The 26,052-nt window shown below is 37.1% G+C and overlaps 1 protein-coding gene across 7 annotated transcripts in view; it reads left to right on the top strand.

Annotated features, from left to right (window-relative positions):
* Nucleotides 1-26,052, top strand: part of HUWE1 (HECT, UBA and WWE domain containing E3 ubiquitin protein ligase 1) — a 154,064-nt gene that overhangs the window by 34,757 nt on the left and 93,255 nt on the right. For all 7 annotated transcript variants that reach the window (XM_040266005.1, XM_040266002.1, XM_040266003.1 and 4 more), the window contains 4 exons: nucleotides 1,068-1,136; nucleotides 7,497-7,595; nucleotides 8,297-8,503; nucleotides 10,075-10,227. In XM_040266005.1, coding sequence (XP_040121939.1) covers nucleotides 1,092-1,136; nucleotides 7,497-7,595; nucleotides 8,297-8,503; nucleotides 10,075-10,227 — 504 coding nt within the window. In that variant the 5' untranslated portion in view covers nucleotides 1,068-1,091. The remainder of the gene's footprint in view (nucleotides 1-1,067; nucleotides 1,137-7,496; nucleotides 7,596-8,296; nucleotides 8,504-10,074; nucleotides 10,228-26,052) is intronic.

Raw genomic sequence — 26,052 nt, 5'->3', positions numbered from 1 at the left:
CAGACACAACTGAGCAACTGAACAATAATAACAAAGTATCTTTTTAAGTTATTTCATTGCCTTTGGATAAATATCCAAAAGTGGAATTCCTGGATTGTATTTTTAATTTTTTGAGGAACCTCCATACTGTTTTCCACAGTGGCTGCACCAGTTTACATTCCTACCAATAGTGCACAGGAGTTCCCTTTGCTACACATCCTTGTCTCATGACCCATTTTGAGTTAATTTTTATATATTAAAATACGAGGCTGAGGTCAGAGTTCATCTTTTTGCCTATAGCTACTACTTGATCAAGTACCATTTGTTGATAAAAATATCCTTTGATCTTCTTATTTTACTGTACTGTAAAATAGTAAAAGATACAGAAAAACACAAGTAAAAGAAACATACATAATCCATTTGGTTAGATTAAGGTAACATTTTGATGCATACCCCTTCTAAGCTGTTTTCTTTAGACATGGGTTTGTACTATTTATTCTGTTTCATAGCCTTACTTCACTGTGAACATGTTTACTGTTAATAGAATTGTGCAGTGTTTTTAACAGCTGTGTAATGCTCCGTTTTAAACCAACCCTATTCTGGATATTTGTATCTTTCCAATTCACTGTTAGACATGGTCATGCAGTATGGATTCTTGTGATTAAATATTTATATACACTTTCATGATTTTCTTTGGGTAAGTTCCCAGAAGTGGGATTGCTAAGTTTTCCAGAAAATTGTAGGATATGATGAATTTTTTCCATCCTGAGGTGTGTTTAAGAAAACTTTTTACTCTTATTTTCAAGTATGAGTTTGAGAGTGAGTAAGGGGTGGGGGGCATTTTAATTTTACCTTAGATAGATTACAAGCTGGTGGGCCAGCTTGTACATGGATGTGGGTCAGCTTTATCTGGAGAGATTCTTTATCCCTCCCTACCTCATATCTATGCCTCTGAGTTGGTTTGCATCATGATTCTCTTTTACTTTAAGAATTTTACATTCTGTTTATTCTGTATTTTCCATGTCCATGCATGTAGAGCTCAAGTTTGCAACGTTAAGTTCTCACTTTTGGGAAAATTTTCTTTTCAGATCATAAAACAAAAAATTGGAATCATGAAAGTAGACAGGACTAAACTGAAAAAGACTCCTACTGAGGCTGTAAGTATCCAAAGTTTGCCTGTTATTTTCATTTCGGAAAAAATTCTTTGCAGTCAGTTCACTCATACTGATCTTCCAAACATATCATCACTTACATATATACAATGTAGTAAAACAGCAACTTGTCTTGAAACATTGTTGATATTCATGTAGACTTCTTATGCTGTAGATCAAGGAGCACAAGCTTTAGAATTAGACGTGTGTTTGAATTTTACTAGATTTTTGTGTCTGAGAGTTTATTAACTTGCCTGGTTTTCACAGCTCTAAAATAGCTTTGATAATTACTTGATGTGAAGCAGGTTTTCAGCAAAGTATTGGGCACATAATTAATCAGTTCATTTTCTAAATATAGGCCACTTGGTTTTTTAAAAACTGGAACTACCTGGCAGGTATCACCCATGGGTATCACTATTGATATTTGTTCCAGTCCTTAAAAGATTACTACATGGGCAGTTCTCCTGCCCTTTCCTTCAGTTTTACACTAATGAGTTTGAGAAATGTTGTCTTCCCACATCTGCTCCAGCATTGCAGGTTATCTTTTAAATTTTTGTTAATAGGCGAAGAAAATGTATTTCACTGCTCTAATTGCATGCCTTAATACATATATTTTCACATTTATTGGCCTTATGCCAGTTATCTGCTAGTGCTGTTTTATTTTGTATTTGACATTGAAATGTCACTTTCTTACTGAATGCCATATGTACTGAGTATATATATTTTACATACCCGTTTATTTCCTTTTCATTTGGTTTTTGATATGTTTTGAAATCAAGAATTTTTGACAATTATATCCTCAAATTTTTTCAAAACTGAAGAACAAAAAGAAAACTTGCATGATGTCCTTAAACTTCCATGATAATTCAGCCTTATAGATAATCAGAGAAATTAAAATTCAGATTCTTTATCTTTTACCTAGTAGTTATGGATTTGTTCTTGGAGTCATGCTTATGTGCAAATTCCTGATTCATGTTAGTTGACAGCTATTAGTAAGTTACTTAGGGTAAACTGGAAATGGAATTTTTAGATCATTGACTATGTACATTTTTAAGGCCTGAAGATGCCTATTTTCCTCAGGCAGCAAGCCCAATTTCCCATACTGTGATCAATACTAGGTATTATTTTTAAGGAAAACATGTATTTATTTGTCATTATTTATTTGGCCCTCTACACATTTCTTCCACCAGTCTATTTTCTATATCTGTGAGCTTGGGTTTCTTTTGCTGTTTGCTTTTTGTTTTTTAAATTCCATATATATAAGTAAGCTCATATGTTATTTTGTCCTTTTCTGACGTATTTCAGTGCCCTCAAGGTTCATGCATATTGTTACAAATGACAAGATTTCTTTCTTTATATGGCTGAATAGTATTTCATTGTATATAGGTACCACATCTTTATCCATTCACTGATCAATGGACACTTAGGGTGTTTCCATATCTTGGCTGTTCATGTGGCAGTAAACATGGGGATTCATATATTCTTTCAAGTTAATGTTTTCACTCTCTAGATGAATACCCAGAAGTGGAATTGCTGGATCATATGGTAGTTCTGTTTTTAATTTTTTGAGGAACTTCCATACTGTTCTCTATAGTGGCTGCACATTTATTGATCACTTTATGTATCAGTAGCTGTGTGAAGGATTTTTTTTTCCCCTAGATTTGACATCTTTATTGGGGCAACTCAGTATATACTGTGGCAGTTGGTATGCAGCCATTGAACTGACGTCCTTTCTTTTGCATTACCATGAGTAAGGAAAATCTCAGTCTGTTTACATTTATGTAGCAGGGACAAGATGGTAAAGATTTACTTTTGTCCCTGGTGCATTTAGTAAACTCCAGGGTCCATAGGGATCTTGATACTCCTGATAAAACAACATTGTTCTGGTATGTTAAAATGATGCTATTATACTAACTGGCATAATAAATTCAAATCCTGAAAGATGATGCTGTTAAAGTGCTACACTCAATATGCCAGCAAGTTGGGAAAACTCAGCAGTGGCCACAGGACTGGAAAAGGTCAGTTTTCATTCCAATCCCAAAGAAAGGCAATGCCAAGAAATGTTCAGACTACCACACAATTGCACTCATTTCACACACTAGCAAAGTAATACTCAAAATTCTCCAAGCTAGGCTTCAACAATACGTGAACCAAGAACGTCCAGATGTTCAAGCTCAATTTAGAGAAGGCAGAGGAACCAGAGATCAAATTGCCAATGTCCATTGGATCATAGAAAAAGCAATGAATTCCAGAAAAACATCTGCTTTATTGACTATGCCAGAGCCTTTGACTGTGTAGATCACAGCAAACTATGGAAAATTCTTAAAGAGATAGGAATACCAGACCACCTTACCAGCCTCCTGAGAAATCTGTATGCAGGCTAAGAAGCACCAGTTAGAACCAGACATGGAACAACAGACTGGTTCCAATCGGGAAAGGACTGCATCAAGTCTGTATATTGTCACCCTGCTTATTTAACTTATATGCAGAGTACATCATGTGAAATTCCAGGCTGAATGAAACACAAACTTGGAATCAAGATTGCCGGGAGAAATATCAATAACCTCAGATATGCAGATGATACCACCCTTATGGCAGAAAGTGAAGAGGAGCTAAAGAACCTTTTGATGATGGTAATAGAGGAGAGTGAAAAAGCTGGCTTAAAACTCAACATTCAGAAAATGAAGATCATGGCATCTGGTTCCATCACTTCATTGCAAATAGATGTGGAAGCAATGGAAACAGTGACAGACTTTATTTTCTTGGGCTCTAAAATCACTGCAGATGGTGACTGCAGCCATGAAATTAAAAGACACTTACTCCTTGGAAAAAAACTATGACAAACTTAGACAGCATATTAAAAATGCAGAAACATTACTTTGCAGACAAAGGTCCGTCTAGTCAAAGCTGTGGTTTTTCCAATAGTCATGTATGGATGTGAGAGTTGGACCATAAAGAAAACTGAGTGCTGAAGAATTGATACTTTTGAACTGTGGTGTTGGAGTAGGCTCTTGAGAGTCCCTTGGACTTCAAGGAGATCAACCCAGTCAATCCTAAAGGAAATCAGTCCTGAATATTCACTGGGAGGACTGAAGCTGAAGCTCCAATACTTTGGCCACCTGATGTGAAGGGCTGACTCATTAGAATAAAGATTTTGATGCTGGGAAAGATTGAAGGCAGGAGAAGGGGATGACAGAGGATGATATGGTTGGATGGCAATACCAACTCTATGACTATGAGTTTGAGCAAGCTCCAGAAGTTGGTAATGGACAGGGAAGCCTGGCATGCTGCAGTCCATGGGGTTACAGAGAGTCGAACATGACTGAGGGACTGGACTGAACTGATGCTAACTGGGGCTTGTGACCAGAAAAGACAAGCACTTAGGAGGCCTTAGACATACATGTGCCAGAGAGTGCCCTTTGAAGGTTGAGTGCCTACCAGAAGTCTGGGAAATGTCAAGATTTCCTTCTCAAGTGAGAGACATAGTTCCACACCTTGTACCACATACCATGAAGGTAGAGGAACAGTGTATGCCACGACTCTAGATTTTGGAGGCAGCATATGTCATGTTTATGCATGCTATTTTGATCCATATACTGGATAACTTCTATGGTGATAGTAACGTTTGGATCTAGAAAAGACCTCAAAAGGTTCAAGCTATGATGTAAACTGCCCTACTCCTTGGACATTATGGTCTAGTAGAACCAGGTGTCTACCTTAGTGTCAGCCGAAGGCACTATGTGATGCCTCTGGCAAGCCCCAATAGGAGAACAGCTTAAGATCTAGAGGGTAGAGTTTGGCCATTAGAAATTGAAGTGGTATTGATAGTAGGCTCAAGTAGATCCAAAAGGCACAAATGAACTGCATGAGCAGGTAGTTCACACTCCTAAGTTACCTGTTTCTCCTGCTTCATACCTCTCCTTCAACCTGTATGACTTAAAGGAAAGAAAGAAAAGGTGCACGTCTGGTTTGTGGAAGGATTTTGTGCCAAGAATTTTCAATGCCTTAAATTTTCACAGAAATTGAGATAGTTCTTAATGCTCACTTTAGAGAGAGGAAAGATACCAGACTTAGCTTTAAAAAAAATTTGCCCTTGAGCCCCTGTTGTTCCACGTTCAGTTTTGGCTGCTGAAAATGCCCCTAGTTTAAATCTCACAACATTGCTAGATAAATAGGTTGTGTTAGTTTATTTTGTGAAAGAGGATATGGAGAGTCAGAGATGTGGCTTACCAACTACCTTAATTCTAAAGCCCATGGCCACCCAAGATGGACAGGTTATGGTGGAGAGTTCTGATAGAACATGATCCACTGGAGAAGGGAATGGCAAACCTCTACAGTATTCTTGCCATGAGAACCCCATGAAAAGTATGAAAAGACAAAAGAAATGACACTGAAAGATGAACTCTCCGAGTTGGTAGGTGCCCAATATGCTACTGGAGAAGAGTGGAGAGATAACTCCAAAAAGAATGAAGAGACAGTGCCAAAGCAAAAACAATGCCCAATTGTTGATGTGACTGATGATGGAAGTAAAGTCCAATGCTATAAAGAATAGTATAGCATAGGAATCTGGAATGTTAGGTCCATGAATCAAGGTAAATTGGAAGTGGTCAAACAGGAGATGGCAAGAGGGAGTATCGATATTATAGGAATCAATGAACTAATAAAATGGACTGGATTGGTGAATTTAATTCAGATGACCATTGTATCTACTGCTGTGGGCAAGAATCTCTTAGAAGAAATGGAGTAGCCCTCAAAGTCAACAAAAGAGTCTGAAATGCAGTACTTGGGCGCAATCTGAAAGATGACAGAATGATCTCTGTTCGTTTCCAAGGCAAACCATTCAATATCCCAGTAATCCAAGTCTGTGCTGCAAGCAGGAATTCTGAAGAAGCTGAAGTTGAACGTTATATGAAGACCTATAAGACCTTCTAGAACTCACACCCCCAAAAGATGTCCTTTTCATTATAGGGGATTGGAATGCAAAAGTGAGAAGTCAAGAAATCTATAAAGAAAGCTGAGCACTGAAGAATTGATGCTTTTAAACTGTGGTATTGCAGAAGACTCTTGAGAGTCCCTTGAACTGCAAGGAGATCAAACCAGTCAATCCTAAAGGAAATCAGTCCTGAATATTCATTGGAACAATTGATGATAAAGCTGCAACTCCAATACTTTGGTCACCTGATGCAAAGAACTGAATCACTGGAAAAGACCTTGATGCTGGGAAAGATTAAAGGCAGGAGGAGAAGGGGATGACACAGGATGAGATGGTTGAATGGCATCACCAACTCGATGGACATGAATTCAATTAAGCTCCTGGAGTTGTTGAAGGACAGGGAAGCCTGGTGTGCTTCAGTCCATGGGGGTCGCAAAGAATTGGACACGACAGAGCGACTGAACTGCCTGATGTTCTTGGTAACAGTATGCTGTCTCTCAATATTTATGCTCCTGTTATGTGAGATAAGTGCTTTATGTATGTGCAAACACTTGAGCTTCACATTTCCAAGGTAGTTCTTAAAAGGTCTTTTTTCCTGATGAGAAAACTGTGGCTAAGATTTGCCTATGATCAAACAACTTAGTAAAACATCGAGCTAAAAACTGAACCCAGATTTGTTTGTTTCCAAATCTAGGCCCATTCACAACATACCATACTGTTTTTCAGAGTTAAATAGCAAGCATGATCACTTCCAGTTGCCTTCCATTAATAGAAGCTTCTCTGTCCCAGTCCCTATCCCTTCCCTGTCTCCCCCTACCCCCCGCCATCCCGCTTTTGAAAACTTACTATGAACTCTGAATCCACACCTGACAAGGTACCTGACAGGCCCTTTTATCAGTAAAAAGAGAGCAGGAATATATGGAAATGGGAACCACAAGTAAGAATGGAGTCCTAGTTTTATTCAGTTCAGAAGGTCTTTATCTCCTATAATTGGATGGCTTAATACTGTGAAAAATATAGTCAATGCTAATCTTCACCTTTGTGAATTCACTATGACTCCTCAGTGTTTCTCTGTTTGAACATTTCTAGTCACTTTGGTTAACTTTCAGACCATGATACAGACTCCTTCATTTTGTTTTTATTGATATTTAGCTTGTTTCCTTTATTTCTGTTGTTTGTACCCTTCCAAGTAGTTTGTCTACAAGTTCATCCAGGTTTAAAAAAATAACACTGATGGCTTGTATCATTATAAGATTTCCATGTTAATCTCAAATGATTGTCTGGAAATTTTCCATTTTTCTTCAGTCCGTTATATCAAAAGTTAAATTGCTGTGTGTGTTGACATAAGGGTGTTTTTTCCCCCTGTTCTTTGTCAATGTGTCTCCCTCATACCACAAAACACCCTTTTGTGAATATCCGTTTGTTTTTCTCAGCCTGCAGACTGCAGAGCCTTAATAGACAAACTCAAAGTTTGTAATGATGAGCAACTTCTTTTGGAACTGCAGCAGATCAAAACATGGAACATTGGAAAGGTATGTAAACCCATGCTCCCAAAAGAGAAACCACAATGAGGTGACCTCATTCAGCAGTTGCTTAATAAGCATCGTGTGTGTGTGTGTGTGTGTGTGTGTGTGTGTGTGTGTGTGTCTTGCACATCTCTAGACTGGTAATTTTAGCCTGTGAATGGTTACCAAGGAAGTTTTGAAAGAAATGTAAAGGGAAAATTTCGCTCACTGAGGGTGAAGATTGCTTGTACAGGTGATGATAAATAATCTCAACCACAAAATACCTTTAGTTTAACTGACAATGTGAGTTTGAGATAGTGTCATGATTTTTACTTTTAGTTTAAAAGACTCTTCTTTCGATAACTCGAAAAAGAAGCACTTCAGATAAAATGGATTTTAGCAAAGAAAGTCCTTGTGTTTTTAGACCTCAGAGTATAGCCAGAATTCTCTCTCTGAAGACCTAGCTACAGAGATTTTGTGGTGTCTCCTGGTGTTAGAACATGTATGTTTTGATGGATAAAACAATGAACTCAGGTCCATGTGGCTCAGAGTATGATTTTTCTCATTGGTTTCTGTATTAGTGGGGCATTGAAGAGAAGCAAAGGTGGGAGGTGAACTTGTCTACGTATCATGATCAGCAATCTATTGTAGCAAAGCTCAGCTGCAAAGTACCCACACAGTACTTTTACCTTATTCTTACATATTCCTCTTTCTCTTCCCTTCTCCAGTGCGAGTTATATCACTGGGTGGATCTGTTGGACCGCTTCGATGGGATTTTGGCAGATGCTGGACAGACAGTGGAGAATATGTCATGGATGCTCGTGTGTGATAGGCCGGAAAAAGAACAACTGAAAATGCTTCTCTTGGCTGTGTTGAACTTCACAGCCTTACTCATTGAGTACAGCTTTTCCCGGCATCTGTATAGTTCCATAGAGGTAGGAGAGGTTTAAGCCTATATAGTCTGTTCTTTACTAGAATTCTTCATGTCCAGAATAGTGAAATTGTTATTTCTTTCTGATGATTCTTTCCTTTTCGTTATGAAGTTCTGGAGTTTTCAACATCAAAGACAATGGTAGGATGTTTCTTGGCTAAAGAAACTCTTCACAGTGTTGATGAGAAGGTTCTTTACTGTCACATTCACCTTGTCTTTTAAGATTAAAGAAATTAATGAGAATGTAATACATGTATTGAAGTATTCTTGGGAATTTTCAGGAATTTATTTTTGTCCCAAGTTATCAGAACAGCCCCAGATTACTTTACTATGACATAATTTGATTACCTTGAGACATCACTGGACTTGGTGCTCTTCTAAGTTTTAGTGTGCTGCTTTTCAGTCTCTTCTCCCCTCTCCCCAAAATATATGTTAATAGCATGCTATGTATTCTTAAAAGAGTATAGTGGGCATGGGAATTAGTGAACTTTTGAATTTGTCAGGAATCAGTATAAGAAGCAGTTCTCTTCCTTTAGCTTAACTTTGGAGTTTTTATCACTATTGATAGTGCCCTGTTGTTTGTTATGTTACTTTTCCTGTCTTCATTAAAGAACCAGAATCAGAACAAACAGGTAGAAAGTAAATGGCTTAAGAGAAATGAGCAATCTGTTGAAGATGAAATAAATAAGTTGCAAAAGGAAATCCATAGCTTTCTGGATAATCAGCAGTCAGAAATACTTTGGTTCATTTCTAGCTAAATTACATACTGATTTTAACACTACTAACCAAATGTTTCAGTATATTGGTGAATTTTTATTGTATTAAAAAACAAAAATAGTTACTCGAGTTATTGTTAAATACACTGTAACAGTTTTAAGTACCACCGACTGTTATTTTTAGTTTCTATATAAAGAACCCTGTATTTTATCTAACTCCAATTTTATATTTGTTGTAAAGGATACAGAAGGAGCAAAAATTATCTTACTCTACTTTTAGTCTAGTTGGAGAGTTAATGTTTTGAGTTCTGCTGTATTAAAATGCCACATTCGTCTCTTGTCATTGGTTTGTTGCTGTGGAGATGACTATGTAATTTTGAACTACTGTTTACATTTTTTAAACTTAAATTGGACTTTCATGCTGCCAGATTGTAAGCTTCTTGAGCATAAGATTGCATGTTGCTGCTACTGCTAAGTCGCTTCAGTCATGTCGACTCTGTGCGACCCCATAGATGGCAACCCATCAGGTTCCTCCGTCCCTGGGATTCTCCAGGCAAGAACACTGGACTGGGTTGCCATTTCATTCTGCAATGCGTGAAAGTGAAGTCGCTGAGTTGTGTCTGACTCTTAGCGACCCCATGGATTGCAGCTTACCAGGCTCCTCCATCCATGGGATTTTCCAGGCAAGAGTACTGGAGTGGGGTGCCATCGCCTTCTCCGTAGATTGCATGTTGTAGGTGCTCAAATATTTACAAATCTTTTTATATTGTTAAACTTCTTGATAACTTTGTAATTGTTGGTAAATCTATTACTCTGTTGGCATTTCAAGTTTTCAAAGTCACCTTTTTGACCCCTGTAGCACTTGACAACTTTATTGGCTTCTTCTGATATGCAAGTGGTGCTGGCAGTCCTCAACCTTCTGTATGTGTTTAGCAAAAGATCAAATTATATCACACGTCTTGGATCTGACAAGAGAACTCCACTGCTAACCCGGCTGCAGCATTTGGCAGAGGTGAGTCATGGGTGAAGAGTTAAAACAGCACGAAATTTGGACCCTATTATTCCTTTTCACAGGTGTTTCTTGCAGTGTCAAAATGAATAGGAAGCCCTAAGTTAACTTTACTGGCCTAATTAAGTAGGACTATTGGGGACCATTTAGAAGCTAAGTTCCCCCCAAAAAATCCTAGGAAGTATTCTCAATTTTATGAAGTAATTTTGATTGAATTTCATGGATATCTGTTCAAAAGAGAATCTGTCTTAATTCAAAAATGCCACTTCTCTTCTGGAAGAAAAGTTTAGAATCAGATTCTACTTGGAAGGAAATACTGGCTGCAAAAATCTGGATTTTGAGTCCTGGCCTACCTACCTTATTCTGATAGCAATTTTTTCATCTGAGAATTTAGTTATATCTACCTTAAGAGTATTTTCAGAATAAAATAAAATGTAGGGTTCTTAGTGCTATGATGTGGTGGTAGTAATTGTTATTGAAGGCAAAAAACGCTCATGTTAAAAGTTCAGCTTAGTCAAACTGTTGTCTACTATTCCTAGAGACAAATATATAACTAAGATTTGAGTGAGAGAACCATTGCTAGAAAGGTTTCTTGGAAGAAAATTGATAGGACTGACTTTTTATTAATAAAAGCAGAATATAAATAATTACCTCACGAGTCATAAAGCTCGAGTTTCAGGCTAATTTTAGGTGTGTGGCTACTTAAAAATCATTTTTGCATGATTATAAATATAACACATTTATAAAAATTCTAGGATATATAGGAAACTAGAAAAAGAATAATCACCAGTTATTCATCTAGATGTAGCATCCCTTAAAATTTGAGCATATTTTCTTGGATTTGCAAATATGAGATTTTTTTTAACCATTTCTCATTGAAGTTTTTTAGTGACTCAGTTAACCCAGTTGATGTGAGCCAGTTGTTAATATGCACAGATACTACTGAACTGAAAATGTAGCAGAAGTACTCCAAGAAGTCTTGAATCTGTTAAAAGCCAGTTGGTTTGGTTTTTGTGAAGGTCTGGGATACTGGTTCTCAGACTTGGCCATGCATGGAAAAAATTGATTTATTAAAGCATAGGTTAGGGCCTGGTAATGTGCATTGCTAACAAGTTTCCAGGTGAGGCTACTGGTCCAAGGATTATTCTTTGAAAACATTGGTCTCGTCTATCCTATTGGGCAAAGTTACAGAATCTTACCAGATTCTTATAGTTCCATCCCAAAGGCATCAAGACCGTTTCCCCTGATGACTGAATACATACCCATTCTTTAGCAAATCCCATCTAGTGAGGTAGTATCAGATATGCTATGTGTTCTTAATTGCCAGGATCACATGGAGACTCTGGTAGGTGAGGACAGGGAGATTCAGAAGTTACATTACTTTTAGGAAAAGCCTATGAACTTTTAGCCTCTGATAAAGTGTGAGATGTGATATCTGCTCTTTATAGGGTTGATTATGGTTTTTATCCCAAATCTGGGTGTCAGCCTGAACCCGGCTCCTTGAATCCACATCCACATCTTCCACTTGGTAACATTCAAGAAGTATATGACTAATCCTGTGCTGGATCTAGTATAAAACGTGTTCTTTTTTAAAAAAACAAAAGCTCACATAGTAGTTGAGAAAGTGATATATATGCATAATTACAAGGATGAAGAACTAGTTATTGTGAGTAGTACTGATAAGTACCCTGGAATCTTAAACATTCCATAGATTTATCTTGTTGGTGGCATATATTTTTTTCATAATAAAATTATGTGCTCAGTATTTTAACATTTTGGAAATATACAGAAGAAAATTTATAATGATGTATGTATCTGCTCATCATTTTGGTACATTTTCTTAGTCTTCAGGCATATTTCTTTACATATCTGAATGCATATATGTAACTTTATATCCTGCTTTATTTACTTAATGTACTAGTATCCATTGTTTTCCCATGTTAACTTTACATAATTTTGTGAGAAATGTTTCTTTGTATTTAATAATGGTAACATCACAGAAATGTCACAACATCACAGACTTTCATGAATCAAGTTTGGCTTGACATGATCTTTTAAGGATCCCAGCTTACAACTTTCTTGTTGTTGGTGCTTGAGTCTTATTAGATCACACAACATAGGAAGATTTGTGGGTGACAGTAATAGTAGAAGTATTCTAAACCAGGTAGTTGTGACAAGAGAAGAAACAGAGGGAAAGTAATTGTGAAGATGTATAGCCTTTCAAGCTTATTCTGTCTTGCAAATTCAGATCGTTGGTTTGACTTACCTGTCACCCCTAAGTACCATCAAGTGTCTATATATCCCTTATCCTCACAGTTTTCAGCAAATTCTTATTTCTTCAGTGGAAGTCTGGGGAATCATGAAGAAAATATTGAAAATTGAATGAGGAAGTACTTTTCCTATTGGGTATTAGCCTTTTTTTATAAAGCTAAAAGAAGTTAAAGTTGTGTAGTAACAATAGTGGAAAGTTTCCAGAAATAGATGTAACATGTAAGAATTACTAAGCTTAACCATTTCTAGCTTTTGATATAAAGTGAGACTTGGAACTGTTCCTTTTACTTGAATACTTAGAGGCCATTGTAGGTTTTCTATGGCCTAATTATAATATTGTTGTATCGTCCAAATTTGCTTTAATTTAACTGATTCTGTTTTTCTATTTTGTTTCATTTATCTCTACTCCAGTTTTACTGTTTCCTTCTTTCTGTTTGCTTTGGGTTTAGTTTGCTGGACTGTTAGGGTACTGATTTGAAATTTTTCTTTCTTAGCAATAAATGGTGGCAATGAACAACTGTAAATTTCCCTCTGTATACTGTTTTATCACATAAGGTATAGCCCATGAGTTTTGATATGAAATGTTTTCATTTTCATTCATCTTAAGGAATATTCTAATTTCCCTTTTGATTTCTTCTTTTACCCATTGTTTGTTAAGAGTATATTGTTTAGTTTCCATGTGTTTGTGAATGTTCCAGATTTCCTTCTGTTAACAGATTTCTAATTTCTTTCCTTTGTCACTGGATATGATACTTTGTACGATTTTATTGTTTTTTCTTAAAGTTTCTTGGTTTGTATTGTGGCCTAACCTATGGTCTGAGTGAGAGACTGTTAATTATTTGTACTTTGGAAGAATGTATATTCTGCTGTTTGTTAGGCAGATTGTTCCATATATATATATATATGTATATATCTGTTAGGTCTAGTTGATTTAATGTTCAAGTCTTATATTTCTTTGTCTTATCTTTTGTCTAGTTATTTATGAATTCCCTGTGTATTACAACATCTTCATTAATGAGTTGTTCAAATTAGTACCAAGTTAGTTTTAAGAGGAGCCAAAAAGTTTCCTCCTATATAGTACTTTCCTCTCACTTTATGTTGTTGTTATAGATTACATCTTTATATATTGTGTGTCTATCAACATAGATGTAGAATTTACTTTTTTATAGTTATAAAACACACAGAACAAAAAGGAATTACAAACCAAAAATAATTATGCATTTTATACTTAATTTAGTGGTATTCTTAATTTCTTCATATGGAGTCAGGTTACTATGGCATATCCTTTCATATCTGCTCTTTTAGCATTTCTTATAGGCAGGTCTACTAGCAACAAACTGTCAGCTTTTATCTGAGAAAATATTAATTGTGCAAGATATAGAATTCTAATTAGCAGTTACTTTCTTTCAGCACTTTGAATGTGTTTTCCCACTTCATTCTGGCCCCTGTGGTTTCTGATGAGAAATCAGCTGTGAGGATCCCTTGTATATAACAAATCACATCTTGCTTGCTGCCTTCAAGATTATTCTGTCTTGGTCTTGGAAATTTTGATTATGTCTTTTTGTGAATCTGTGTATTTTTATCCTGTTGAAATTCATTGAGCTTCTTGGGTTTGTAGATTCATATCTGTTGTCAAATTTGAGATGTTTTGGCTATATTTCTTTAAATCATCTCTTTGCCTTTCTCTCTTCTCCTTGGATTCCCATTTTGTATATGTTGGTTTACTTGATGAAGTCCCACAGAACTCTTAACCTTCATTTACTTTTTTCTGTCTGCTCTTCAGACTGGATAATCTCAATTGACCTATCTTCAAGCTCATTGATTTTTTTCACCTTCCAATATTTATTTTCAAATAAATCTGTCAGAATGTTTACAAAAGTATTCAGTTCAGTTCAGTCACTCAGTCGTGTCCGACTCTTTGCGACCCCATGAACCAACCGCAGCATGCGAAGCCTCCCTGTCCATCACTAACTCCCGGAGTTCACTCAGACTCACGTCCATTGAGTCAGTGATGCCATCCAGCATCTCATCCTCTTTCATCCCCTTCTCCTCCTGCCCTCAATCTTTCCCAGCATCAGGGTCTTTTCAAATGAGATTGACGCAAAAGTAACTGTTGTTTGAGACCGTGAATTTTAAATCATTATAACTAGTCTCAAACACATCTTTATTAATCAAAATGGGAACCATTACAATCAACATATATTTTTGACAACAAGAAATAAGTTTGTTTATTCCTGTAGCATAAACATCCAGACAGTGTGTGTGTTTTTTAATCCAAAAAACAATGTGTTGTGTTTTTGTTTTGTTTTTTTAATTTTTGTCAGCTCATGAGGCACCCACTTAGTGAGTTTTGTCTCCTTTCCAGTTTGCTTCAAATGCTGAATGACCGTTGAATGGTCAACATTTTCTTTGGCAGCTTCTCGTGAAGTTGTAAGAGCATCAGTTTCAATGATTGGTCTCAGTTGGTTGTTAACAACTTCCAATGGCTGTCCACTGCAATCCTAATCTTCAAGGCTCTTGTCCTCTTTGCAGAACTTCTTGAACCACCACTACACTGTACGTTCCTTGGCAGTTCCTGGGCCAAGTGCATTGTCAATGTTGAGAGTTGTTTCTGCTGCCTTACAACTCATTTTGAACTCAAATAAGAAAATCACTCAAATATGCTTTTGTCTAAAATCATTTCCATAGTCCAAAATAAATATAAAATAAACAGCAAGAAATAAATCATTAGCAAAAAAATATAAAGCGAGAAAAGCACATTAAAATGATGTATAACAAAATGACACTTATTTTAGAATGTATTCTGATATCAAACAGCAGATTTTAGCAATGCAGAAACTGCAATTACATTTGCATCAAACTAATAATACATGTTCAGTGTTGAAAATTAAGAACTCAAAAGAAAATTATAAAGAAGAAAATAACAGTAATCCTCAGCTTTCACCATGTAGATAAAAAAAATAACGTTGTGTTTCATGTGCTGCTTTTCCCAATATGTAACCTATGGTGAGTATTTTCCCACAGCATTAAGATTTTTAAAGATTGGACAACAGTCTTAGTTTCCAAGCCACCCTCCTGGTCCTCCATTGGTGCCCTTGACTGGTGCCTTCTCTTTTGCTGCCTCCAAGTATTGGAGTGGCTTAGTGCTTAACCTGAGGTTCTGTCTCTTATCCATCTGTATTCTGCCTATGTGATCCTATCCAGTTTCATGGTTTTAAGGACCATTAACTCCCAAAATTACGTGATTTCTTGTATATTTACTGCCTTCTAAACATCTATTTCTGCTTTGTTGACTATGCCAAAGCCTTTGACTGTGTGGATCACAATAAACTGTGGAAAATTCTGAAAGAGATGGGAATACCAGACCACCTGACGTGCCTCTTGAGAAACCTATATGCAGGTCAGGAAGCAACAGTTAGAACTGGACATGGAACAACAGACTGGTTCCAAATAGGAAAAGGAGTATGTCAAGGCTGTATGTTGTCACCCTGCTTATTTAACTTATATGCAGAGTACATCATGAGAAATGCTGGGCTGGAAGAAGCACAAGCTGGAATCAAGATTGCTAGGAGAAATATCAATCAACTCAGATATGCAGATGACACCACCCTTATGGCAGAAGGTGAAGAGGAACTAAAGAGCTTCTTGATGAAAGTGAAAGAGGAGAGTGAAAAAGTTGGCTTAAAGCTCAACATTCAGAAAACGAAGATCATGGCATCCGGTCTCATCACTTCATGGAAAATAGATGGGGAACCAGTGCAAACAGTGTCAGACTTTAATTTTTTGGGCCCCAAAATCACTGCAGATAGTGACTGCAGCCATGAAATTAAAAGACGCTTACTCCTTGGAAGAAAAGTTATCACCAACCTAGATAGCATATTCAAAAGCAGAGATGTTACTTTGCCAGCTAAGGTCCATCTAGTCAAGGCTATGGTTTTTCCTCTGGTCATGTATGGATGTGAGAGTTGGACTGTGAAGAAGGCTGAGCACCGAAGAATTGATGCTTTTGAACTGTGGTGTTGGAGAAGACTCTTGAGAGTCCCTTGGACTGCAAGGAGATCAGCCCTGGGATTTCTTAGGAGGGAATGATGCTGAAGCTGAAACTCCAGTACTTTGGCCACCTCGTGCGAAAAGTTGACTCATTGGAAAAGACTCTGATGCTAGGAGGGATTGGGGGCAGGAGGAGAAGGGGACGACGGAGGATGAGATGGCTGGATGACATCACTAACTAGATGGACACAAGTCTGAGTGAACACTGGGAGTTGGTGATGGACAGTGCTGCGATTCATGGAGTCGCAAAGAGTCGGACACGACTGAGCGACTGAACTGAACTGAAACATCTCTACTGGATATCGATTGTAGTGTGTACAAAATCAAACATATGACCACCTCTCACATGTCTTTCCCTAATACTCAATCCATTTTAGATACCTGACACCCTTGCTTTCCTAGACAGTGCCAGGCACATTCTTGCTCCAAGGCCTCTGTGCAGCTATGTCCCCAGTTGTCTCTATGACTTGCTCCCTCATCTTCTTTTAAGTCTTAAAAACCACCATCTCAGTGAAGTCTTCCTACCATCCTGTTTTAAAATCAGAACACCTTCCATATTCTCTATTACAGTTTGCTTCATTTTTCTCTGTAGCACATATTACCATCTAACATTATATATTTTTAAAGTTTATTCATTCTCCCTGCTTAAATGTGCTGTTGAACCACTTTAGTGAATTTTTCATTTGTTACTGTGCTTTAGCTACAGAATTTCTATTTGCTTCCTTTTTTAAAAATAACCTCTAATTGGCAGTCTTTATTTGATGAGACATCATTCTCATGGTTTCCTTTAGTTCTTTGTATAGGATTTGGTTTAGTTCTTTAAGCATATTTAAGATAGATGATTTAAAGTCTTTGCCTAAATCTAGTAACTAAACTTCTTCAGGAATTAATTCTACTAGTTTTTTTCCAGTTTGGGAATATAGAAACCCAAATGAACTTTTTGGCTAACCCAGTGACTGAAATAAAGCATTGTGTAACTTTAAGGTACACAACATGATGATTTGTTACACTTGTATATTGGAAAGTGATTCCCACAGAAGGATTAACATCTCCATCACCTCACATAATTGCCGTTTACTTTTTTGTAGTGAGAACGTGTAAGATTTATTCTTTTAGCAACTTTAAAGTATATAGTACAGTATTGTTACCTATAATTGCTATGCTATAGGTTAGATCCCCTAATGTTTTTCATTATATAATTGGAAGTTTGTGCAATTTGACCAACATCTCCCCTTTTCCCCCAGTCCCTAGCAACCACCATTCTAAGCTCTTTGTGGTCAGCTTTTGTAGATTCCATATATAAGTGATTCCATACAGTAGCTGTCTGTCTCTGATTTACCTCACTTATTAGAATGCCCTCAAGGTCCATCCATGTTTGTCTTAAAAGGTGAGATTTCCTTGTTTCTCATGGCTGAGAAATGAGATGTTCTCATTGTGTGTGTGTGTATTTTTTACATACATGTATTTTACACACACATATATTTTTTTACATACATATATGGCACATCTTTATCCATTCATCCATAGATGGCCACGTATATCGTTTCCATACCTTAGCTACTGTGAACAATTTTGCAATAAAAATTGGAGTGAAGATATCTCTTTTTCCTGATTTCCTTTCCTTTGGATAGATAGCCAGAACTAGAATTGCTGGATCATAATGGTTCTGCTTTTAATTTTTTGAGGAACTGCTGTACTGTTTTCTATAGAGGCTAGTTGTTGTTGTCGTTCAGTGGCTAAGTCGTGTGCAGTCTCTGTGACAACATGGACTGCTAGATAGATAGATAGTTAGAGGCTATACCAATTTATGTTCCCACCAACTTGCCAGTACTTGTTATCTCTTGTCTTCTTGAAAATAGCCAGTCTCTCAGGTGTGAGGTGATATATCACTGTGGTTATGATTTGCATTTCCCTGATGACTAGTGATATTTAGCACCACTTCATGTAACTGCTGGCCATTTGTGTATTGTCCTTGGAAAAAATGTCTGTTTAATTCCTGTGTCCATTTTATTTACTTATTTTTTAAAGGGATGAAGATAAATTTTATTTTTTGAAACAACTATTAGAATAGAGGAAAAGAGACCACAGTATAGAAGTTGGCTCAATTCTGAATGCAGGATGGGTATTTGCAGCCAAGGAGCAGGGTTGGGGTGGGAAGAGTGGGTGGAAAATTATTAAGAGGAAATATCAGGGGTAGGGGAGATTCTGGTTCCCCTGACTTAACTGGTTTCTTGCTGAAACTAGATTCTACAGGGAAGGACCCAGAAAAGCCCAAATTTGAGGACTCGCTGAGAAAATCACTCACAGGAGCCTGAGCAAATTTGGGTCAAAGAGAGAGTCTTTGTCAAGACCCAGGATCTGAGTTCAGGGAAGGAAGGTGGGGAGTGTAGGGGATTGAATGGTAGTCCCCAAAACAATATGCCCATGCCCTAAACCCCAGAACCTCTGGCTATGAAAGAAGAGTCTTTGCAGATGTAATTAAGAATCTTAGGATCATCCTGGATTATCTGAGTGAACTTAAATCCAATAACAAGCATCCTTCTAAGAGACAAAAGTGAAGGAAACGCAGACACACAAGAAGTCCATGTGAAGACAGAGGCAACTGCCCATTTTAAGATCAGATGGTTGGTTTTTGTTACTGTTACTCAGTTGTATGAGTTCTTTATATTTTGGATAGTAATTTTTTTTCAGATATGGTTTGCAAATATTTTCTCCTGTTGTACAGGTTATCTGTTCATTTTGATTGTTTCTTTTGCTATGCTAAAATGTTTTAGTTTGATTCAGTCTCCTTTATTTTTGCCTTTGTTGCTTTTGGTATCATGTCCAAAAAATTGTCACCAAAACCCATGTCAGGGTGCTTTTATTCATGTTTTCTTTTAGGAACTTTATGGTTTCAGGTCTTATGTTAAGGTCTTAAATTCATTTCAGGTTAATTTTTTGAGTGGTATAAGATAGGGGTCCAAATTCATTTTTTTTCCAGTATGTTAGCTTTCTCAGCACCATTTATTGAAGAGATTATATTTTCCCATTGATTATTGGCTCCCTTTGAAATATTATTTGACTGTATATGTGAGGATTTATTTCTCTGTTCTTGATTATGTTCCATGGGGTTTTGTGTGTTCTTTATGCTAATACCATACTGTTGATTACTACAGCTTTGTAATGGTATTTGAAACCAGGAAGTACAGTATCTAGCTTTGTTCTCTCTCAGGATTGCTTTAGTTATTTGGGGTCTTCTGTGTTCCATATAAATTTGAGGATTGTTTTTACTGTTTCTAGGGAAATTGTCATTGGAATTTTGAAAGTAATTAAAATTTATAGATTACTCTCAGTACTGTGGACATTTTGACAATACTAATTTTTCCAGTCCATGAACATGGGATATTTGTCTCTTCTTTAATCCGTTTCATCCGTGTTTTGTAGTTTTCAGTGTACAGATTTTACCTTCTTGGTAAAATTTATTTCTAAATATTTTACTTTTTTATGGTATTGTAAATAGGATTGTTCTGTTTTTTTTTTCAGATAGTTAGTGTATGGAAATATTATCCTGCAACTTTACTGAATTTATTAATTCTAAGTTTTTGGGTGGCCCCTTGGGGATTTTCTGTATATCATTTGCAAGTGAAAACAACTTCTTCCTTTTTGAGTTGTATTCTTTTTTTCTTGCTTAATTGCTCTGGCTAGAATTTACAGTATTGTGCTGAATTTCCAGTTCTGTGTTCCACTACTGTGAGTGGTTAGAATGGACACCTTGTCTTGTTCGTGATCTTAGAAGGAAAGATTTCAGCCTTTCATCATTGAGTATGCTGTTGACTGTGGGCTTGTCATGTTTAGGTATGTTCTCACTATACCCCATTTTTGGGCTTTTATTATGAAAGGATATTGAACTTTGTCATTACTTTTTCTACAACTTCTGAGCTAGTCATGTGATTTTTGTCTTTCATTTTCTTACTGTGATATCACATTTATTGATTTGCAGGTTTTGAAACATCTTTGCCCCCCAAGGATAGCTCTCACTTAAATTCTGATCTATGTTCCTTTTAATGTGCTGTTAAATTTGATTTCCTGGTAGTTTACTGATTGCAAGTTTGTACATCAGGGGTATTGGTCTCTAGTTTTCTGTTCGTGTATTGTCCTTATCTGGCTTTGGTATGAGAGTAATTTTGGCCAAACGATGGTGATTTTACCAATTACCAGTTGAGAAGTGTTCCTCCTTCAATTATTTGGTAAAAATTTGAGAAAGATTGGTTATTCTTTAAATGTTTCACCAGGGAAACCATTTGGTCCTGGAATTTTCTCTTGGGGGTCTTTTTTGATTACTGACTCAATCTGCTTATTCATTACTGATCTCTTCATATTTTCTGTTCTCCATGATTCTGTTTTGGTTATTTATTTCTAGGAATTCTATCCAATTCTTCTAGGTTATCTAATTTGTTGGCATTTTATTCCTAGTAGTCTTTTAGTGATCCTTTGTATCTGTGGTATCAGTTGTAATGTCTCTTCTTTTGTTTATGATATTTATTTGAGTCTTCAGCCTTTTTTTTCAGTCTAGCTAAAGTTTTGAAACTATTTTGTTGAGTAGTTTTTAAAAAGTTCTTACTTTCATTAATCTTTTCTGTGGTTTTCCTAGTCTTTATTTTATTTATGTCTACTCTGATCTTTGTTCCTTTCTTCTACTAACTCTGGACTTAGTTCATTCTTTTTCAAGTCGAGGTATAAAATTAGGTTGTTTGAGATAGTTCTTATTTCTTAATGTAGGCATTTATTTCCTATAAACTTCCCTCTTGAAGTACTTTTGGTGCATCCTATTCATTGTGATATTTTGTGTTTCTGTTTGTCTCAAGATATTTTTAATTTCCCTTTTGATTTCTTCCTTTGACCCTTTAGTTGTTCAGGAGTGTATTGCTTAATTTCCAGATTTTTGTGACTGTTTCCAGTTTTCTTTCTGTAACTGATTTCCAATTTCATACTATTAGAGTCCAGAAAAATATTTGGTATGGTTTCAGTCTTAAATTTGCTAAGACTTGTATAACCTCTCTAGGAGAATGTTCCATGGGGGTTTGAGAAGAGTGTATTCTGCTGTTGAATAAATATTATACATATGCCTACAAGGTCCATTGGTCTAAAGTAAGTAAGTGAAGTCGCTCAGTCATGTCTGACTCTTTGCGACCCCATGGACTGTAGCCCACCAGGCTCCTCCATCCATGGAGGCAGGTTACTGGAGTGGGTTGCCATTTCCTACTCCAGGGGATCTTCCCAACCCAGGGATCGAACCCAGGTCTTCCGCATTGCGGGCAGATGCTTTACCATCTGAGCCACCAGGGAATCCCAGCTTATTTTTAAAGGAGTTAAGTATAGTTCAAATGGAATGTTTCCTTCTTGATCGTTCTCTCAGTATAGTCTATCCGTTGTTGAAAGTGAGATGCTGACATCTCCTGCTATTATTGTATTGTTCTCTCTTTCTCCCTTCATTTGTTGTTCACTCACTAAGTCATGTCCGACTCTTTGCAACTCCATGGGCTACAGCATGCCAGGCTACCCTGTCATTCATGCTATCTCCTGGAGTTTGCTAACTTTCATGTACATTGAATCAGTGATGCTATCTAACCATCTCATATCTCCCTTCATATCTGTTGTATGTGTGCTCAGTCACTTCAGTCATGCCCAACTCTTTGTGACCCTATGGACTGTAGCCTGCCAGGCTCCTCTGCCTGTGGGATTTTACAAGAATACTGGAGTGGGTTCTAACTGATACAGGGAATCTTCCCACCCCAAGGATCAAACCTGCATCTCCTGCATAGCAGGTGGATTCTTTACCCACTGAGCCACCTAGGAAGCCCTCTTATCTATTAGCATTTACTTATACATTTAATATGTTCCAGTGTTATATCCATATAACTTACAGTTGTTATAGCCTCTTTGAATTGACCCCTTTATCATTTTATAGTGACCTTAATTGTTTCCCATTACAGGTTTTGAGTCAAAGCCTATTTTTTAGAATATGGGTAGCTATCCCTGCTCTTTTGGTTTCCACTTCTGTAAAATAACTTTCTTTCCCTGCACTTTGAGCCTATGTGTGTCTTTAAAGCTGAAGTGAGTTGCTTGTAGGTAGCATGTAGTTGGGTCTTGTTTTCTTTTTTCCACCCAACTACTTTATGCCTTTTGATTGGGAAAATGAATTCATCTACATTTGGAGTAATTATTATTAATAGTAGGTAGGGACTTAGTTATGCTATCTTATTCTTTTTTGATTGTTTTGTGTTTCCTTTGCTCCTTTCTTCTTTTGCTGTCTTTCTTTGTGAATAATGGTTTTTCATATACTTCAGTTCCCTTCTATTCCTTTTTTTTTTTTTTATCTAATCTAAGTTTTGCTTTGTGGTTACCATGAATCTTACATAAAACATAGATATAATAGCAACTTAACTTTGATTGCATATGAAAAACTTAACACTTTTACCCCCCTTTCATTTTACGATTTTGATGTCACAGTTTACCTCTTTTTATACTGTGTATTCATTAACAATTATTTTAGAATTAAAAAATTTTTTAAATTATGTTTTTTAAAAAAACTCTTGTCCTTTAACTTTTATCATTCATGGGTGATTGTTTAAGATAGTGTTTTCCCGGAGCTCTCAAACACCTGGTGAAAGTGGCTGCAACCGATTCACAGACCACTGCAGGGTCCACAGCTTGGGTCCTGTTATCCAACAAACTGGCGGGTGAGACTTCTCCCAGGTCCCTTTGCATGTGAGGTTGGATTCCACAGCTCCCATAAAGGTACTTTTCTCTAAGAATGTGTGCCAAGTTATTGCAGGGGCGAGCGATGGAGCACAGTGAGAGACATCTTATTGCGCTACCTTGCTGAGGCCACTCCTTATGTTGCTACAGTGGGCATTTTGAATATTACAACATGGCAACTCTGGAAATCAGACTCTCACCCTTCCCCTTCCCCAGGGTTTGTTGTTAAGATTTGTTGTTTTTTATTTAGACTTTTCTGAACTGGTTTCTGAATTCTTTGTTTTATGTGGTCATTGAAGTCTCTTAGTGTAGTGGTCAGCTAGTGATTTGCCTTATTCCTGGAACTGAATTATCTCTGTCTTTGCTGGTGAGTTCTGTGTACATATTGGTATCTTTGATGTCAATGCTCACTGTCTTCAATACTTAACCAGAAAGTTAAGAATCCCTATGGACAAGAATCCCTTAGAAGAAGTGGAGTAGCCCTCATAGTCAACAAAAGAGTATGAAATGCAGCACTTGGATGCAGTCTCAAAAATGACAGAATGATCTCTGGTTGTTTCCAAGGCAAACCATTCATTATCACAGTAATCCAAGTTTATACCCCCAAACAGTAATGCTGAAGAAGCTGCAGTTGAACGGTTCTATGAAGACCTACAAGACCTTCTAGAACTAACACCCAAAAAAGATGTTGTTTTCATTATAGGGGACTGGAATGCAAAAGTAGGAAGTCAAGAGATCCCTAGAGTAACAGGCAAATTTGGTCTTAGAGTACAAAATGAAGCAGGGCAGAGACTTAACACTTTTGCCAAGAGAACACACTGGTCATAGCAAACACCCTCTTCCAACAACACAAGAGAAGACTCTACACATGGACATCACAAGATGGTCAATACTGAAATCAGATTGATTATATTCTTTGCAGCCAAAGATGGAAAAGCTCTATACAGTCAGTGAAAACAAGACCTGGAGCTGACTGTGGGTCAGATCATGAACTCCTTATTGCCAAATTCAGACTTAAATTGAAAGTAGGGAAAACCTCTAGACCATTCAGGTATGACCTAAATCAAATCCCTGATGATTATACAGTGGAAGTGACACATAGATTCAAGGGATTAGACTGATAGAGTGCCTGAAGAACTATGAATGGAGTTTTGTGATATTGTACAGGAGGCAGTGATCAAGACCATCCCCAAGAAAAAGAAATGCAGAAAGGCAAAATGGTTGTCTGAGGAGGCCTTTAAAATAGCTGAGAAGAGAAGCTAAAGCCAAAGGAGAAAAGGAAAGATATAACCATTTGAATGCAGAGTTCCAAAGAATAGCAAAGAGAGATAAGAAAGCCTTCCTCAGTGATCAGTGCATAGAAATAGAGGAAAACAATAGAATGAGAAAGACGAGATATCTCTTCAAGAAAATTATATATACCAAGGGAACATTTCATGCAGAGATGGTCACAATAAAGGGCAGAAATTATATGGACCTAACTGAAGCAGAAGATACTAAGAAGAGGTGGCCAGAATACACAGAAGAATTATATAAAAAAGATCTTAATGACACAGGTAACCACGGTGGTGTGATCACTCACCTAGAGCCAGACATCCTGGAATGTGAAGTCAAGTGGGCCTTAGGAAGGATCATTATGAACAAAGCTAGTGGAGGTGATGGAATTCCAGTTGAGCTCTTTCAAATCCTAAAAAGAGATGCTGTGTTAAAGTGCTACACTCAATATGCCAGCAAATTGGACAACTCAGCAGTGGCCACAGGACTGGAAAAGGTCAGTTTTCATTCCAATCCCAAAGAAAGGCAATGCCAAAGAATGCTCAAACTACTACACAATTGCACTCATCTCACACGCTAGTAAAGTACTGCTCAAACTTCTCCAAGCCAGGCTTCAGCAGTATGTGAAACATGAACTTCCAGATGTTCAAGCTAGATTTAGAAAAAGAGGAACCAGAGATCAAATTTGCCAACATCCATTGGATCATGGAAAAAGCAAAAGAGTTCCAGAAAAACATCTATTTCTGCTTTATTGACTATGCCAAAGCCTTTGACTGTGTGGACCAAAACAAACTGTGGAAAATTCTGAAAGGGATGGGAATACCAGACAACCTGACCTGCCTCTTGAGAAACCTATATGCAGGTCAGGAAGCAATAGTTAGAACTGGACATGGAACAACAGACTGGTTCCAAATCAGGAAGGAGTATATTATCACCCTGCTTATTTAACTTATATGCAGAGTACATCATGAGAAACACTGGGCTGGATGAAGCACAAGCTGGAATCAAGATTGCCAGGAGAAATATCAATAACCTCAGATATGCAGATGACACCATCCTTATGGCAGAAAGTGAAGAACTAAAGAGCCTCTTGACGAGAGTGAAAAAGCTGGCTTAAATCTCAACATTCAGAAAACTAAGATCATGGCATCCAGTCCCATCACTTCATGGCAAATAGATGGGGAAACAGTGTCAGACTTTATTTTGGGGGGCTCCAAAGTCACTGCAGATGGTGAGTGCAGCCTTAAAATTAAAAAATGCTTACTCCTTGGAAGGAAAGTTAGGCCCAACCTAGAGAGCATATTCAAAAGCAGAGACATTACTTTGTCAACAAAAATCCATCTAGTCAAGGCTATGGTTTTTCCAGTGGTCATGTATGAATGTGAGAATTTGACTATAAAGAAAGCTGAGCACTGAAGAATTGATGCTTTTGAAAGAAGGTGTTGGAGAGAGTCCCTTGGACTGCAAGGAGGTCCAACCAGTCCATCCTAAAGC

The sequence above is a fragment of the Oryx dammah genome, unplaced genomic scaffold (genome assembly GCF_014754425.2).
Source record: "Oryx dammah isolate SB20612 unplaced genomic scaffold, SCBI_Odam_1.1 HiC_scaffold_23, whole genome shotgun sequence".
NCBI classification, from domain to species: Eukaryota; Metazoa; Chordata; class Mammalia; order Artiodactyla; family Bovidae; genus Oryx; species Oryx dammah.
This window is presented reverse-complemented; position numbering and strand designations above follow the sequence as displayed.